A 17,508-nucleotide genomic window follows, 5' to 3' on the forward strand; every position below is an offset into this window, starting at 1 on the left:
CCATGTGCATCCATGGAATTTCGAATCCGGAATTTTCACTACAGCAATTGAACATATAATAATTTTAACATTAATCGACAGATCAGAAGTGTAATTAAGTTGCACGTAGACATGAAAAGGCGCCATTCCTCATTTTACCACGAAAAACTCAATGGAAATTCTCGGGTCTCCTTGTACTACTAATAATATGCAAGTAGGTTAGGGGAAAGAATGTCACACCACGAGTAAAATTCCATCTGAGGGGTCTTTTTTCTGGGAGCCAGTCGACTACATGATATGGAGTCCGTGACTTCGTGACGATAGGTGGCACCAACCAAGAAGACATGGTCAGTTATCTACCTGCTTTCATTTAGTTTCTGGAGAGCTGTTAATATTTTAAAGCGTAATGTGGTGTTCCAGTGTTGTCGAGCACTTAATGTGACTGGTATTTTTGCTGCTTGCTCTGCCGCTTGACTGCGTTTACCAATAATATAAAAGACGGGCGTAAGCAAAAATTAAAACACATCGATTCCAGCAAAACCTGTCTACGAGCCATTATTGATGATAAACATATTCAGAAATAACCCACTGGTCTTTTGCCTCACTGTCTCTTGTGAGGTATCAACCACGACTGCATAAACAGTTTCAGACTTCAATACACTTGTCAAAACATACTGCAACATAAGTGGAGTACCGCTTCTTGGAAGATGAGGTAGTTGTCAACGTTTGAAGGTGTGAAGGAACTAAGGAACACTTCAAAATTCAATGGACCTGTCTTGCTGTCATTGTACAAATTTTAAGGACTTTAGGCCCGGAAAATTGCAGTCTCAATACATCCATCTGTGTCCAAAACCATTTTCCCACGTTTCTGAGCATGCTTCACCTACATTCGTGGTCGCTTGTCTGAAGTAAACACCATTTTAGCAAAGAATAACTTTACCGACCAGTGAAACCCAGGAAAGTTGGGTGCCAGACTACGAAGTGCCAAACCTACGCAAATTTGCGGTATGTCTCCATTGTGTGATATTTTATAGGTATATATATATATATATGCATTTTCATGGGCTCATCAAATACAGAGTTGGTGAGATTGTTCTGCTGTGTGGCACATGAGTAACCAGAGCATCAATGTGAGCACCATTCGTCCACTGTATTCCTAAATTCTTTTCCATGATGCATGCGTTCAAACGTTTGACCGCCGAAGATAACCTTAGTATTGTTCGCTTGCAATATATATATATATATATATATGCATTTTCATGGGCTCATCAAATACAGAGTTGGTGAGATTGTTCTGCTGTGTGGCACATGAGTAACCAGAGCATCAATGTGAGCACCATTCGTCCACTGTATTCCTAAATTCTTTTCCATGATGCATGCGTTCAAACGTTTGACCGCCGAAGATAACCTTAGTATTGTTCGCTTGCATGATACATGGTTGCACGGTGCCCTCCCTACACTGACTGACCATCGATATACACACAAATATTCAAAGGGTCTCGGCATGAATATTCCCGTGTCTGGTGACATCTACCATACACACGCTGTCATTTTGGGGTGGCCAATTTAACCATAGCTAAGAACATTACGTTACTTGGTTCCCACGATGGTTAATTCCCCAGTTAAAATAGTGCACATAAATTACTGACCCGCATCGTACGAAACATTCACCCACACACATCTGAACACATGCTTGCAGCGAATCAGCGTATTACAAGCTCGGTCGCATGTCTGTTCCTCAACTCGATATTGTATTATTCGTAAAGGTAATGCAGGCCAGAAAAGGCCATCGCACACCTCATTAAAGCGTTTTGTTGTTGCATGGAGGCCAGTGTTGTATTTTACCTCAATTCCCAATAATTTGAACATTCGAAATGTCCGATTCGAACCAGTCGCTGATATTCAGTTTTGCATTCTACCACCATGTGAAATATTTAGGTGACTGTTCACCCAGTAAGCACCTCAATATGTACGGGAAAAACGACGCTGTCCCACTGGACCTTAGCCTCGTCGGATCTATCACATTTTCAGCCGTGGGGTTCATCCTCAACCTTCTTGCACTCATGATATTTTGTGCAAGTGAAAATGGATGCTTCCTCAATCTACGTAACATTGTTTCGCAAGCGACAGTTTCAGACTCTACTGGCAAGAAGGAAAGCAGCCAACCCTCAAGTCAGACCATATTGAGCAGTCGAGCTTCTGGAGCCCCCAAGAATTCGGTTACTCTGAGTCTGTTGTTGCTTAGTTTGTGCGAGTGTGTGTTTACCCTATCAAAATTACTGTTTGATTTATTAACGATCATCGGAAACCATACGATTACTAACACAAGCACAAAACTCACTATCCAGACAGTTTCTGTGTTACAAAATCTGATATTCTTCTTTGCAGACGTTGGCATCTTATGTAGGAACTGGTGTGTGCTGCTGATTACCATTGCAAGAGCAGAGGTTGTGCTTTGGCCCCTTGGAGCAAAAGGACGACAGCGTGTTCTCCGGAGCCGTCGTAAGTTTATGATTGCCTTTTCCCTGGTTGTGGCTGCCGCCGTAATCCTGGCGTACATTAAACACACAGACATGGTTGGTCTACTTTGCTATGACAAGGCACTAAAAAAATATGCACTGTGGTCAGAACATTTTTTCATGGACAGACAAACAAGAACAATGTTTGATGCATTATTCTTCTTTCCAGTTCAGGGCATAATTGTGTGGATCCTGATATTTATTTTCACGATAATAATCGTGTGTCGACTGAAACCTTGGAGGCGTGAAATCGAACACCTCTTCGATGAGAGCATTTCCAGGGATGGAGCTACATCGGTCCAGTCCGTACAACTAGACGCCATGAAAAGACGCCAAAAAAGTCAAATTCGTGCCACTCGTGTTGTGGTTACAATCGTGTTGGTATTTTTGCTATTGGAGCTGTTCAACTGTATCGCCACAATATTAGAAGTTGCAGAGGTTATTATCAGAGACAGCCAGGAAGGTATCAACATCAACCAGGCTGGAAACACCCTAGTTGCGATTGACTCCGTTTGCAACTTCTTCATATTCATCCTCACGTTAAAACAGTTCCGAATCGCATGCAAACAACTATTTTGCAAATCGTGTACAAAGCGGCAATCGGAACGCCCAGTTGTCACCAAGACAACTTCAGACACGAGTGCTCAGGCTGTCAATTCAAGCTCCTTGCCAGTTTCCGAAGCAGTATCCATTAAACTCGACCTTGAATAGTCCACAATTCTTCGAAACTGTTTTAAAACTTTTCTGTTGTTTCATGAGGTATATCATTATTGAATTACTCTGAATTCTTCTTTTATATCTTCTTCGTCCAGTAATGCTGAAAGTGAAGACGTTTTTCGACTGGCAGTTGCTTGTCGAATCCCATTTCACCGTTGATCTATTGTACTGACATTAGACGGACCGACCTTCAAGTTCAGCAGTTTATTCATGTTCTTCCAATATTTTACCACGGACGTCACCATTCACCGTCATGAGTACCTATTTCAGTGATGAATATTTATCGCGTGGTTTGCGGTGACAACATGACAAGATACTTTTTCCATTTCTTTGCATCCCCTCCTCATACCTTGCCGAAAGAAAAGGGCCTTGTTTATTCCTTCGAGTAAACTGGGACTGTGATGAGAGTCGCCTAACTGAACATGGAAGCATATAGTGGCTACAAGTTAAGGTATTACTGGAGTTCAAAAACAATTTGTCTACGAGAAGTATATATATATATATATATATACCAGATGCTCTCTTCTACAGCTAGATCTCTTGGATTGCTGGCGGCAAAAACGTACACACACCAATCTCACGTTTGCAGTGAACATCCAGTAAAAGTGCAGACCGCCGGTTTGTTATTTATCAGATTTTTCATGAAATTGCAGAATGTTTGTATCCAACTGCCTGTATACTCACCAGGAGAATACGTCCGAGTACCTGTCCTACCCGTCCGCATATTTGTTACGGTGATTACTTTCCTAATCTAATTATCTTAAATCAGTCAAAATAAGGGGTGACAACAGAACTTCGAATTATGGGTCGTGAAACGCCCAGTGAGGAAAACCAAACCCGAGTTTACCACATTTTCAGATGCGACAGCTTAGACTACAGACTTAACCAAATACCACGCTCTTGATGGATCTCATACAAAACGCATTTAGAACCACCGATAAGTTTAGTTCGCAAAAAATGCCTTCAAACAATCGAGGAATTCATTAACAAAAACCTCTCTAGAGATGAGTTCGCTGCACTTCCTATGTCATCCACCATTTTTTATTCACCTACTTTATCCTGAACTAGGACCCTAGTGAGAGATTCTCATCAACAGAACAGTTTTGTTAGGAAGGATTCAGTTTACAACACAGTCGGTGGAAGAGTGCCCCAACAAAGAACGAAAAGTTTTATTTGTGTTTAGCGTAGCACGCAGGAACCTCCATTTTGTACAGTAAAATACTCTAGCTGACTAAATGATGCTATCATTCTAAACAACGCCGTATGACAAAGAAACAAACCAGAGGATATACAATACTCGTATGCGGTTATGTGGGTCTTAATCATGGCTTGTAAACCAGCGATCGAGTCACTTGCCAGATTTTTTCTTCTCAGTCTCCTCACATAGTGTATACAGAATGGCGGGTTATTAAAAAGGTCCGAAAAGTTGTCAAAATTTTCAAAAATAGATCGGAAAGCATGCTCCGAATTAGATTTACGGTCGTGTACCTTTGCCCATTTTATCCTGATTGGTCAAAAACTGCATTTTGGTTATGACAATTCTACGCTGCTTAGGAAATGACCCGTCATTAATTAGCTGTGTTGTTGCATATGTAATTTCTAATAGCAGTGCAAAGTCTGGACATTCATTCAAAACAGAAAGAAACATTTCGCTACATCCTCGTACAATTTGTTTGAAAGGAATCAGTTCAACAAAAGTCATTGACCCAGTCTGCAGAAAGCGTTCAACGCGGTTTTTTTTATTGATCTCCCCTGAAGAAACATCATGCGGCAGAAATAGCTCTGCATCTTTTCGACGCTATCTTCGAAAAATGAAAGCTTAAATGGGGTTTAAGTGGCAGTAATCCTCAAATACGATGGTAGATGTAGAATGTTAGAATTATAACGCAGACATTACACTAATTCGGAAGATTCCCATATTGCGACACTGCAAAGTGTTAAATTCGCAATCTCAGTTAAGACTTATGCGAGAATCTGATTGTGGAACGCTGTGAGGCAAAAAGGTCTCAGTTTTTTATTTTTTTCACCTTGTTGGGCTTTTTAACTAGATTGTGCGCTGAAACAATCTGCGCTGACCACACCAAAATCCGGTTAAATCAGGGTCGGCGCAGACTGTTGTCCTATAGATCGCCTGCGGGCTTGGTGGCATATGGCCCTGATTTTGCAGTGGCTTTGTTCTTTAAATGCACCGATGAAGTTCAGACAATGCTGGAAAAACCTGGAAGTGCTTCTCCATTTTTGGAAATGATTAAAAAATATATTTTGTGATGAATGGGTGAAGGTTTGCTGTATTCAGTCGACTAAACCTGAGGCGAAGCGTTGCTGCCGCAGGTGCGTTGTTGTTCCTGACATCCAACATTGATAAAATGTCCTCAACACAACTGCGCGGAACTCGCCATTGTCAGGTTGAATGTTTTCGCCCTGTTGCGGATGCAACTTTTTGGTCGAAAGAGAACAAATTTCAGCTTGATGCTTAGTGAGCGTTGAACGTAGCAAAGGGAAACTTTTTAATTTTTAGTCGGAGTTTAGTCCCGTTGTCTAACCGTTCTTTACTCGAGGAGCCAGACACTACGTGACCGCGTGATGTAAACAATGAGCGGTAATCTATCCTAAGTGGGAACCAGTCACACTACTTACCAACCGCTTGAGGTCGAACAGTTAATTATTCACCCTATGGCCGGACGTTCGCGGATTCAAAATCATGAGTTTCGTGAGGCACGTACTGCTGAAGATGCTCAACAAATCTGTGACATCCACTGTGGTACCCGTCAGAAACTCTTAGTTTTCCAACTGAGAATTTAATATCCTGTGCTGTGAAAAATTTACGAGTGCAAGATTCCGCTTTCTGATGTTGTTCATAGTTAGCCACTACTACTTCCTCCGAGAATCAAATATACCATTTTTCGAAAACAACCTAAAGAACGTAAGTCGCGCATTCTTAGGCTGTGCATCAACAAACTGTATTGGTGAAGCACACATGTCTGGTTTTGTTTCCTACTGGCTCTCACCTGTTTTGTTGTTTCTGAAACCGCTAATTTAAGTGCCTGTTGTTTGTCCCACTTTCTGGCGCAAGAAATGTTTACTCTCCCATGAGAGTGTACGCTTATCGTGTTGTGTTTCGAATTGTTTACGCACTGACCAGTTGGGAAGCAAGGTTACGATGGGGCGATTAACTCGAGATATGTAGCCTACGGGACAATAAAAAGCACATGAACACTCAGGCTGAACTCAGGCCGACTGGTAGTCGTTAATAATAAGATGTTAACGTACCTGTAGCGAAGCACAAAATGTACTTATATACAGCACAACATAGCACCATACAGTAAACCGGAGCAACTCTAGCAAGGCTGCTTGCCGTCTCTCATGGCAAAAAGTCTCATCCTGCAGAACTTGGGGTCCGAAAGGGATAATGTAAAGTAGGTAGTGTTTTAACTATTCCTAATTCAGCAATGACATCAAAAAGGGAGGTATTTTTGAAATAACAGTGACTTCAGCAACTTCAAATTCCAACCGTTTTAGGCAGCAACGTAGGTCCAGTTGTCTTACGGAAAATTCGCAAATTGGGGATCATACAGTATCAGATGCTCCCCAAAATGCAGAGGCATGAGTGTTTTGCTTCATATATCCATCCTTTATGTACGTGGAATTTTTATGCGGAAATTATAGGTAGTCGAGCAAATTGTGGGTTGGGGTGTTGGGTCTTATAAATTCCCAGAAAATGTGACATTAGCAGGTAGTTCTATTTTTGAAGACAAACTTATTTTTCAGCTTTTAAATAAGCTTTTCTAATGGTTATCATGTGGCTGATGAAGATACTGCACCAAGCAACGTTAGAACCTGCAAACATAGATTCCGGGACTAGAAATTTATCCCCCGGCCAGTTAGAGAGGTATGCCCCTGCTCCGGTCTTGAATACACTTAGAGATGTTCACGAAACATTTGGTCTCTTATAATGAACTTACTTTATGTCAATGAAATTTGCACGTATTTATTCTTTTGACTGGATTGCAAACCTTTCTTCTTAACTCGAAAAAAACAGCAATGTAAATGTCATGGCTAATGCCTGACAAACAGCTCATTAATTATATATTGTCCAATAAGGACAAAACTTCGCACTTCAGATGCAAAGTTCAGTGAACAAATCGCTGATTTGGTATCGCAAATCAGCTGCCTAACTTCTGAATCCTTGGCCGAAATTGGCCACCAGCAATAATTTGTTGTGACTTTTGTATTATAGAAATAGGTATAAAAATTTGGGCCCACTGCTGACCTGTTCGCAGGGGTTAACTATTGGTTCGCTAACGCTCTGGCACAAGTTGAGGGGATATCGTCAGCTCACTGAGGAAATCTCACTTCACAACATTACCAGAGAAAAAACTGGGTGGGTCAATCAGACTCGTTATGGCGATATTTCTGACGAACGTTTCATTCTTTGAAATATGATTGTCCTGTGGCGAATGATTTCGGTGACTTGGTGTCAGAGGACCAAAGTGGGGGCCTATTATTTTGTCATCTCATTTATGCCACTGGTCCCTCTAAATATGGCACTCGGTGATTTTACGTCGGGTTCATTCCGCACACTATAGGTGTAAAGGTGGTGGAGGCGGTGGGGCAGTTTGTCTGTTCTACGTCTGGGTTGATCAGGAACGCATGCTGCACGGACTTGTCGCCTAGGCGTATCGAGTGCGTTGACCATCCGTCAGTCTTCAGCTCTGACGGCTAGCGCGCACGGTCTGCGTTCAGCTTGGTTCACTCTTTTCCTCAGCGATACGCCTGCTCCTGTACCAATCAAACATAACTCCTTTTTCCTGTCTACCTCGACAATGACTTGTATGGTAGCTTGTGTCAGTGCGCTAATCGTGACCCACATCGGAAAAGAGGAGTACACTAAAGTTTTATTTTGTACAAGTGATCGGGTACGGGGACACTGATTCTTCCAGTGGCCAGTCTTGCCACACATGTAGCACCAGCTGGTTCGAGCGTGCCTCCGCAAATCCGTCTTCACGGCTGCCAGCTGTTCGGCGAGTTGGTCAACTCTGGTCTGCAGTTCCTGCAATGATGAATCATTCCTCTTCTCCTGAGACTGCAACGTGGCCAGTGGTGCCTCGGGTAGCTCCCGAGTCAGACGCAGTAGCTCCTACACAGTCAACTGGCCAGTTGCTCGTGCCAACCTCAACTAGGCACCAAGCGCCGGCTGCAAACCTTCGACGAACTGGTCGGACAGCAACTGGCGTCGCGACACTCCGTCCAGCGTCGGCAAAGCGCGATCCAACAACTGCTGCAGGCCGTTGAAGAACACGGTCGGGTCAGATCCGGGTGCCATCCTGGCCGCCTTGAACTGCCTCATAGCCTCCTGGCGGTCGGCCGGCGTGTCGAACTACGCGGAGGCTGCTGGTATGGATACCGACCGGGGTAAGTTAGCGGCGCTAAAGACCCTCCTCAGGGGCCGGGCGAAGGTGGCCCAGGATGCGGCCAGAAGGGGATCTTGGAAGATGGACTGGGCCGCCGCGATGGAACTCCTCAGCAAAGGACTTCTTCTTTTCATAGGTAGCACCAGTGGTTTACTCATGTCAGTGTGCGGATTAACTTTAATGCCTAAATGACCAGTTGATAAACCGCTGTTGACAATCAGGTCAAGCATTGACGATCGTTTATACTACGAACATGTTTCAAGTTCTACAATCCATACGGTGACGGTGATCATCTCTGCAGTGCTCCCAATTAAATGCCATACGCTTGCCGTAACTTATTCGGCACTTAGTTGGTTCCTTAACAGCAAATTAAAACAGCTTAAGTCTTGTTTCAATAAAATTGGGAATAATCGGTTGCCAACATTATGTGGACTCACTCAATAAGAATGTCGAGGTGGGTAGCACGTTTATTAGTCCCGCAGCTTTAGCATCGTCAACGTCTTAATCCAAACAGTGTAGACGCGTTTAATCAAATGCATATTTCATATAATTTCTTGCAGACGAACATAATGCTGAAAATGCAACACGCTCATCGGACCCACAGTCACGAACTGGACTCTCATTTTTCGCCAGCATTGTTAAGCTGCAGCACTTTGGTTCTGCGGTTCACACGCAAATGAATCGATATTTCAACCTTATTTACTTACGATTGGCAGCATGAAACAAGTTGCACACTTCAAGCTTAACATCAACTCTTCTTTGCTCTTAAGGAATATTAAACTTCCTTGTTCCATAATAGGACCAATTTTCAATTTTTCCGGATGCGTTTGACTGCCCCAACGGTACATGTTTCCGGTGACAGTTCTAGACTAATTTTCTCAACGAAGCGATTTTCAACTAAAGAAACAAAAACTAAAGCCAAAACTTTAATTCCTGTTTTCCAAAATAAAAGCTAAGCTTACGATATAATGAACGATAAATGGGTGTATTTTCCAAGTTAGAGGAAGCGATGTGACAACATTTAGTGGGCATCGTAGTCAAAATCTTGTTTTCAGCTCAAGCACAAGGATTCGCTCTTGTACGTTTTTTTCATAATAGGTAGTGATTTACTGTTTCTCAAGAAATACAAAAATATGTTTAGAAAATGGTTTCGTAAAAAATCTGAAATTATTATGTGTGACCATGGTATTTACTCCACGAGGTTATGTAGTTTCGCGCAATGTCCCAACTTTGTTGCGAATCTTGAGATGTCACCCAAATCTTATGACGAAGTCGTCGTTCGTTATCCAGTAAGAAACTTCACCATTTCAAAAGCTGCTTATGGTTAATTTTTTGCTAATGCCGTCGGATAACTTTACCTTTTACCACGGTAGTCAACTAAAACTTAGTTTGCTTTCAGAAGGCCCGCATCATGAGTATTCTTAAACTTGCTACGCTGTAAGCCAGAAAACATATCACCAGCCAGAACATATATCGTATATTGAAATATCGCTCAGGATTACAGCTCCCCACATATACCTAATTAAAAGTTCTCAAAAGGACCGGACATCTTCTCCTCCCTGTCAACCAACATCGGAACTTGACCTAGCATACTACTATCCATGGTGCGGAAGTGAAATATTTTTCTAGTTGTTTCAGATACCATGAAGAATCACACTGGCCTATTGTCCTTTGTGGTTATCTATCTCTGGACCCATATGGTTTGGACTCCCAAAAAGTACTTCTAGATTGGGTTCTCCAGTTGCTATCTTAATTCTTTCCGTTGACTTGTGACAACATTATAAACGGATGAATCTGAGGGAATCCTCACTAGTTATCATAATTATTCGTTGTGGACCTCGATGGCTGGCTCAATGATTGAACTCTGCGAGTTGAGAATGTTGTAAAATCGTCGACCAGATACGACCACTCATGTTTTCAACAGTTTATTAAAAAATAGCCCAGGTTTAACTCTTTACGCCAACGCTAGCCTATATTTTCTAGTATAATCGGCAAATGGGTTATTCACCAAGTCCAAAAGTAGAAGTTTCTTTGAAGATGCGCTGAAGTAGAGCGGATGTAACTTTATGATTCCCAACCACCTATCGAGCAACCTTGAACTTGAATCAACTTCTAGTGATGTCTGCTAGTACAGCTGACGGAAGGAGACTGTCCGCTAATTCTAACTGCTGAGAGTCGTCAAACTGGCAAATTCATACGTTACCATTGGAAGAGATCCGAAAATTTTAATGGAGATTTTGTCCCGCAAGTGAGGCGATTCTATTTCAAAAAGCCTGGAGGTACTGCCCAGCTGTTTCGTGCTGACTGGGATCATTAGCAGTGCGCGACTTATGAAACTGCGAAGTCCCGAAGCCAACACACCCCCGTTTAATAGTTTGAACAATTGAGCCTCCGGTTACGAGTGGTTGATCAGCAGTAGGACTGGACTTCCCATCCTTTTTAAATGTGCCTTGTCAATGAAGCTCCATCGGGATGAAGGAGCTTTAGTGCACTCATCGGTCCCTTGGCATATCCGGGCTCTTATGATAGGGTGCAATATTATTTGAAATGCTCACATCTTCTTGCGCCACTGACAAGCCTAACAGCGTTTGCTCAAAAGGTACGATTGGGCGAAAACTAACAGATAGATCAAACAAATTTTAGAAGAATGGAATTTCGTAGATATTCGTTCCCGAAACCATACTTTTGGTTGTTATGTATCAAATACTGCTTTTCGCTTAGGTGGCATATACCAATTAACTAATCAAGTTGCTAAAAATATAAGACCAAATGGATAGCCTGTCTCGCAACCTCTCTAAGCTCCTAGTTTTCAAGGTTAAAGTGTCCCCTTTTCGTTTTTTCATTATCTCGCAATTAACCTGGGGATTATTTCGAAACCGCAAGTCCTCTTATTGAACCTAATGGACAATAAAGAAAAGCATGATATCATCGGCTAATTATGGCCACATGGAAAAGCAGTTCAATACATACGTGACGCACTTGACCAACTACATAAGTTATTAGAGGCTGGTATGACTGCGAAAAAGGCAAACGTTTGCCAAAAAATGTCTTGGTCACCTCTCATACACATCGTCCCGCATTTATGGTTCTATGTGCAAGTAATCATTTTTGTGAATCAACGAAAATCGTCCGATACGTCTTCATCTGCCCTAGCAGTATGACCAATTCGCAGAAAGTACTCGTAACCATCTGCCACAGTAACACTTTCGTACAGGACACATACTTACTAACAGGGAAGAAGGGAACTGCAATTAACTAGCGAAAAATCAGGCCTCTTGCATGGTAACAGATTTTGGTATTTTGTTTCATGTTGTAAGCTCCGGTGATATGCCAGTGTTCCCATGAAGTAAAGTTAACAGTGGAAACTGAATGGAATGGTTTGTGTTAGAGGTGTATTGTTATCCTCCGAGCATATGCCAGATAAACACAAAAACACAACGAATATTTCATTTTTTGGAGTGCAAATATTATTGCTGTGGATTGTGGCTGACAAGACGTGACTTCAGTCCTGGTGAATGAGGCAAAACATAATCAACAGTCGATTACGACCACAAATTTTTGTGGATTGATGCATAGTGGAACGCATTTTTTTGCTCTGTTTAAACAGAACTGATAATAATTCCATAGATGGGGATTGAACAAACGTGAGTTCGTCATACCGTTTACAAAGTTTACCGTAAGTTTTTCTGTATATCGAATGATAACAGATTAGCAGAGATGCGGAAAAAACCGGCTGATAACTGGCTTTAGTTCAGTCGTGGATTTGTTCTAGAACTTCTCATTCTAAGCACCCAATGGATCACCAAATTTGTGCAATTATGTATCATGTCCCTCCATTGTACATTTTATTTGTAATTAGACAGGGATAATTGGAATCTGTGAGCAGATTGCACTAAAGAGTTAATAACGAGTGAATTTGTGTAAACACATTGTTCAGTAACAGATTTTGTCAGCAAGAATATTGGTGACAGTTACTCGTTTCTCGCGATATGCTCCCCCTTAAATGTTTCCTACTCATATTATATACCAGTTCACCGTTTGTTGTGACTTCGCGAATAGCTGAAATGCTCATCTGAGGCAATAAACCACTTGTTCTAAAATGACTGTCAAACTCAAATCAGACCTTGAAATGCTAAGTTAGTTATGTTCAAATATCCGGGTAAATTACCAGTTCTCAGTCCGTAGGCTTTGCTATCCACCTGCGTCGGTTACTGGACAATCCGTCCCAGGGGAATGTGACAGTCGCTTTTCACACATCCGTTCAGTTCGAAGTTGAGATCATTCATGGACACACGCGCACACTCAATTTCACCTTCACAACTGAGTCCATCAAAATACTTTTATTCATGAACAACTCTACAGTGTTAGAAATCCTCACGGCGTGATAGCTGGCAAACGTAGCATTTTCCTTCTCACCTGTATTTATTCACATAATCTGATGACATAAGTACCATTGCTACTTGGATATTTACAGAGCCCGAATTCATTGAAGTTGATTAATAGGGATAGACAAGCTTTTAGAGAGCCATAAGTTGCCATATGTTTACGGGCCGGTTAATTTAGGGCCTAGGGATTCCAGTACTCTTTCCAAAATCACCATTTTGTATTAGTGAACGTAAAATACTTGACATAAAAATGGGGTTTAATAATTAACCAAAAGGGTGACAGACGAATGCTTTCCATGAGATCTCAGGGGCCAGTAGATCTGACTATATACGACAAAGTTTCCTGGTGTAAAAAATGAATTCTCCTACATACCATAAAGTCTGTAGTACGACTGTCTGTTCTGTCTCGCTGAGGATTGATTTGATGGAAACGCTATTGTGTAAATCGCTGGCGGGAGGACGGTAGTATAGGTTAGAGAACTTTAAATACCAGAGCATGATCAGCAAGTTAAGTTAAGTGATAGACCACCATGGACGGGGTGAGGACTATCAAATTATTTTCCAGTATGTCCCACCAGTTGCATAATTGTGATGAAAACACTGGAATCTGTAGCGTTGAAGTTTCTGCTTATTGATTTAGTGGGCATTAATTAAGAAGGGGACAAGATTACCCTGTTTATCTGCCGATTTGTCTGATGATTTTGTGTCCACTTCGTCCGCATGGTCATGCGAGATTACCCTGTTTATCTGCCGATTTGTCGTCCGCATGGTCATGTGCGTTGCTCGTAGGTTTCAAGTTAATTTTCCCCTACACTACTACCGCATTTTAGATGCCATCTAATTCGCCTGGCCTTCCCAAAGCACCTCAATAAATCCAAAACGATTCAAATGATGTCGCTTAGCATAAACAAACCGCTCGTGTTTCAAACACTGCGCAAGCGCTTTCGCGATCCATGGATTATAAAGTTCATGGTGTATGGGCGTTTTTCAGACGAATTAACGTTAAAGTAGCTTTTGTTCAAAGTCTTTCAATATCAAGCAGACATTTTACCTTTCAGAGGCTCACGAGTACAATTTGTTTGCATTATCGCAATGATTTTTGCTTTAAACAAACAGTTGCATTTGACTCGTCATTCGATCAATGAGGGGAGCATCAAAGGCGAAAACTGCAAAACAAATACTTAGACAAGTTAGCGTGGCAGAATGTAGGGGAATAGTTTTCCTCGGAAATGCCTCGTTTTTAAGAGTACTATTCGGGAGACTAATTTGTTGTGATGAAGTATCTGCCATGGTTTGCGTAGAGGTTGGAAGTTGGCTGGTTTTGCGGAAATAAATCAGCCACAGTAACCGGACTGATAGATACTTGCTTTATCCATTATTATTGTCGGCACAAAGACTACAGTATACGCAATACTAGACAGTCAGTTTGTGTGTTTGCTGGATGGCTAGTGCAATTGTACTGGATAGCTAAAATTGCAGGTTGGTTAGCTAAAATAGGAACCGAAAAACGTCAATGAGTATACCTATCATGATTATTTAGATTTTTCATCGACCCAGTAGCTTCCACCACTCACATACGTGACGGGTAATAGTCTCAATGTTTATCTGGAAACGTTTATGCCTATTGTTCAAAAGCGATTGATAGTACTAGTGATAATGTCATTGCCTTTTGGTCAAAGAAGGCGACTTTATCAGCCAATTCACAAAGTTAGGGTGTGAACAACTTGTAGAAGCAGGCACCGAAACTTTGAATATGTAATAATATTTAACTAAGAACACTCCGTATACTTTGCGCGCATTTTCACAAATCTATATGCACTGGCAATGCGAATAGCCTGTATTTAGAATCCTACCTATCTAAATTGTATCATTCGGGTATTGGGCATTTTGCAGTTCAACAGGAACAAAGTGTTATGGATACTGTGCATTAGGCGCTATCTCGTGAGGGAATTTCTAGTTGACATTCATGCATAAATGTTGACATGAATGCCCATTAGTGACCGGGCAACATGCAAAGTCCAAATGGGACGCACTTTTGGCTACAAAGCTACCGTATGTTTTATTATCCACAGCCGACGATTTACTGGGTTCTTTTTGTAAGTAAAATACAGGCGTAACTACCAACTTGATTACATTTATTCGATGCTAGACAGGATTACGTATATTAATGTCTGTCAACCATACGTAATGTGCTGACTGCATCTCGCCTGGTCCATCAATAGTTCGGACAAATTTATGTGCGTAGTCACAAGCTAGAATAACTTGTGAACAACTGTGAGGGGTTGAATAGGTGGTGAAATTCAGCGTACATTCTCACAGATTTCCTGAAAATTTACTGTTTCTGTACAATATATTATGGAGAACAAATACGTTTTACGAATATCATTTTGGAGGGTAATGTACATTTAGAGTCTTGAAATACTAAACAAATTAGGAAGCCGGTTAAAACCTACATAGTAAAGATTCTTTAGAATGATGTGATCCTGTAATGGATAATGAGCAGAAAAGCTAACTTGTGATTTTAACCTTAAAGTGATAACTGGAAGTGAATCAAAGATTACTGGAAGGAGATGTGATAAGTAGGGAAGCCATAGAAAAAATTGTTTTGGTCGCTATCAGACTAGGGAGATAAAAATGATGAGCATCACATAGTAAGCAGTAATGCTTACCTTTTCTAGTTTGACTTGGTCAGTGCACGAATGGGTGACAACAGTTTACCGTTGTAGGAAGAAGTGTGATTTTTAGATTGGGCTTATGTGAAAAGGAGGAAGAACTTCAGGGAATGAAGCAGCAAACTGACATACAGCATGCTTAAGTCCCAATGTGGCAACCATGGAAGGAAGTACTAAATTGAAAAAAATATATCCGTTGAGGAACTATCAGTCCAATTAAAGACAAGAGCCTGTATATCATAGATTGATGGGTTATCAAGGGTTATCTCATACTTTAATGCGTACAAAGCCTCTGGGTCAACCATTTAAATTTCACGTTCATAGTTTTGGACAAACGTTCGCGTATTATAAACATGCTGTAAGTCATCGGTGTCAGTAATTGCCCAGGATTCAAAAAGTTCCAGAAAAAGAAAGTAGTCTAGTGGAACAGGGATCCAAATGTAGGTCTTAATAATGAGCGCGGAATTTTTATAGATAAACGGAATCAGCAAGCGAAGACTGGAACACACTTTGGAGAGCTATTCAGGTTGGGAGTGGTGGCATTCAATACAGACCTGAAGGGTCTGATTTTTTTAATCGGAAAGATAGATTAGTTAGCCTTCTGTGCTTTAGGACATATGGAGAACTTGAATGCAGACCCATGGAGTGTTAATTTAAACCAACAACCTGCCTAAGTATATTAATTTTCTCTTTTGATGAAGATTTACCTTCTTAGAAATGAGAAATAAGAGGGAAGATTTAAGCAAAAGAACATTAGTTTGGCGGATTTGGGAAGAATTTGGAAAGATCAGTGTTCAGTGGGTGCACCGAATAGTTCGTTTGCCATACTCCAAATAAACGTGCCACAGGCGCCTAGTCCAAGATAGCCTGACAGTTTGTTCACCCTTTCATATTTTGCACCGTGTTTTAGGAGGAGGCATTTATAAGTCAACCGTTTTTATGCACCGCAGGAGGTGAACATCATAAAACCACTAAGGAGAGGAAAGTTTGCCAGGTGTGAAGTAGTATGAGATCAGTTGCAACCCACAATTTTACAGAAGATTCTTGCCTTTGCCTGAGACTTACTGTTCATCAGAGAGTTTTGAGAAAGAGGCCTTACTATTGATGGGTCTCTGAAACACCTCCAGATGTGGTGGGATGCTAAGGCGGATCTTTGTTAGCCGTGCAGTCTGCATGCAGTTTGATGTTAGTTTTACTAGACGAAAAAAGGAATCATAGTAGTCACCCATAATGCCTTGTAGCTGGCGTTGCCGCAAGCGCCGTCGATATCCTCAAAGGCTCTCAGGTTGAATTCCACCAAAGAGAACCAGCCGCTCTTGCGTTATCTCATATGGACTCCAAGTGGACATGGATTTTGTTATCCATCGTAGATGCGTGGTCCGTTCGTAGGAAAACTGTAAGTGAACAATGTACACAATTACTTGACCACGCTTCAATACAATCTTTCATGAAACGATCAAGATCTGAATTTAATTCAACTTGCTCACTCTCAGTTTTTGCACTCAGCTCAATCGATTTGACGCCAAACACTTGTAAGTATCATAAAGAATATCTCAGAAGGCTTTTAGTCTAGTTTGTTGGAGTGATATTGCAAATGCTCCACCAACATGAGCCATAATGTGGCTCAAGTCCCTCTTCCTCCTAGTAGCACTTATGTTTTCCAAACGGCTGGCATTTTACATCAGCGTTCAAACTACTCTGATAAGAGTCGAAAGATATGTGAGACGGCACACTGAATTGTGAAAACGGTGGTCAAAGTTGCGCCATCACTAGTGCATCGACGATGAGGTCAGGTGGATCTTTGGAACAAAATCACGTCAGCAAA

The 17,508-nt window shown here is 41.5% G+C and overlaps 2 protein-coding genes across 2 annotated transcripts in view; both read left to right on the forward strand.

Annotated features, from left to right (window-relative positions):
- Positions 1 to 1,853: 1,853 nt before the first annotated feature.
- T265_10924 (hypothetical protein) lies at positions 1,854 to 3,209 on the forward strand (the record flags this gene model as incomplete). Its single annotated transcript, XM_009177440.1, has 1 exon — positions 1,854 to 3,209. The coding sequence occupies one exon, from the start codon at positions 1,854 to 1,856 to the stop codon at positions 3,207 to 3,209; it is 1,356 nt and encodes a 451-aa protein (XP_009175704.1).
- Positions 3,210 to 3,856: 647 nt separating this feature from the next.
- The window catches only part of T265_10925 (hypothetical protein), a gene marked incomplete at both ends in the record, with an annotated part of 43,258 nt that continues 29,606 nt past the window's right edge, over positions 3,857 to 17,508 (forward strand). Inside the window, 2 exons of the mRNA XM_009177441.1 lie at positions 3,857 to 3,949; positions 8,396 to 8,627. Of these exons, the coding sequence (XP_009175705.1) occupies positions 3,857 to 3,949; positions 8,396 to 8,627 (325 nt within the window). The remainder of the gene's footprint in view (positions 3,950 to 8,395; positions 8,628 to 17,508) is intronic.

This window comes from Opisthorchis viverrini, assembly GCF_000715545.1.
Source record: "Opisthorchis viverrini unplaced genomic scaffold opera_v5_421, whole genome shotgun sequence".
Classification (NCBI taxonomy): Eukaryota; Metazoa; Platyhelminthes; class Trematoda; order Opisthorchiida; family Opisthorchiidae; genus Opisthorchis; species Opisthorchis viverrini.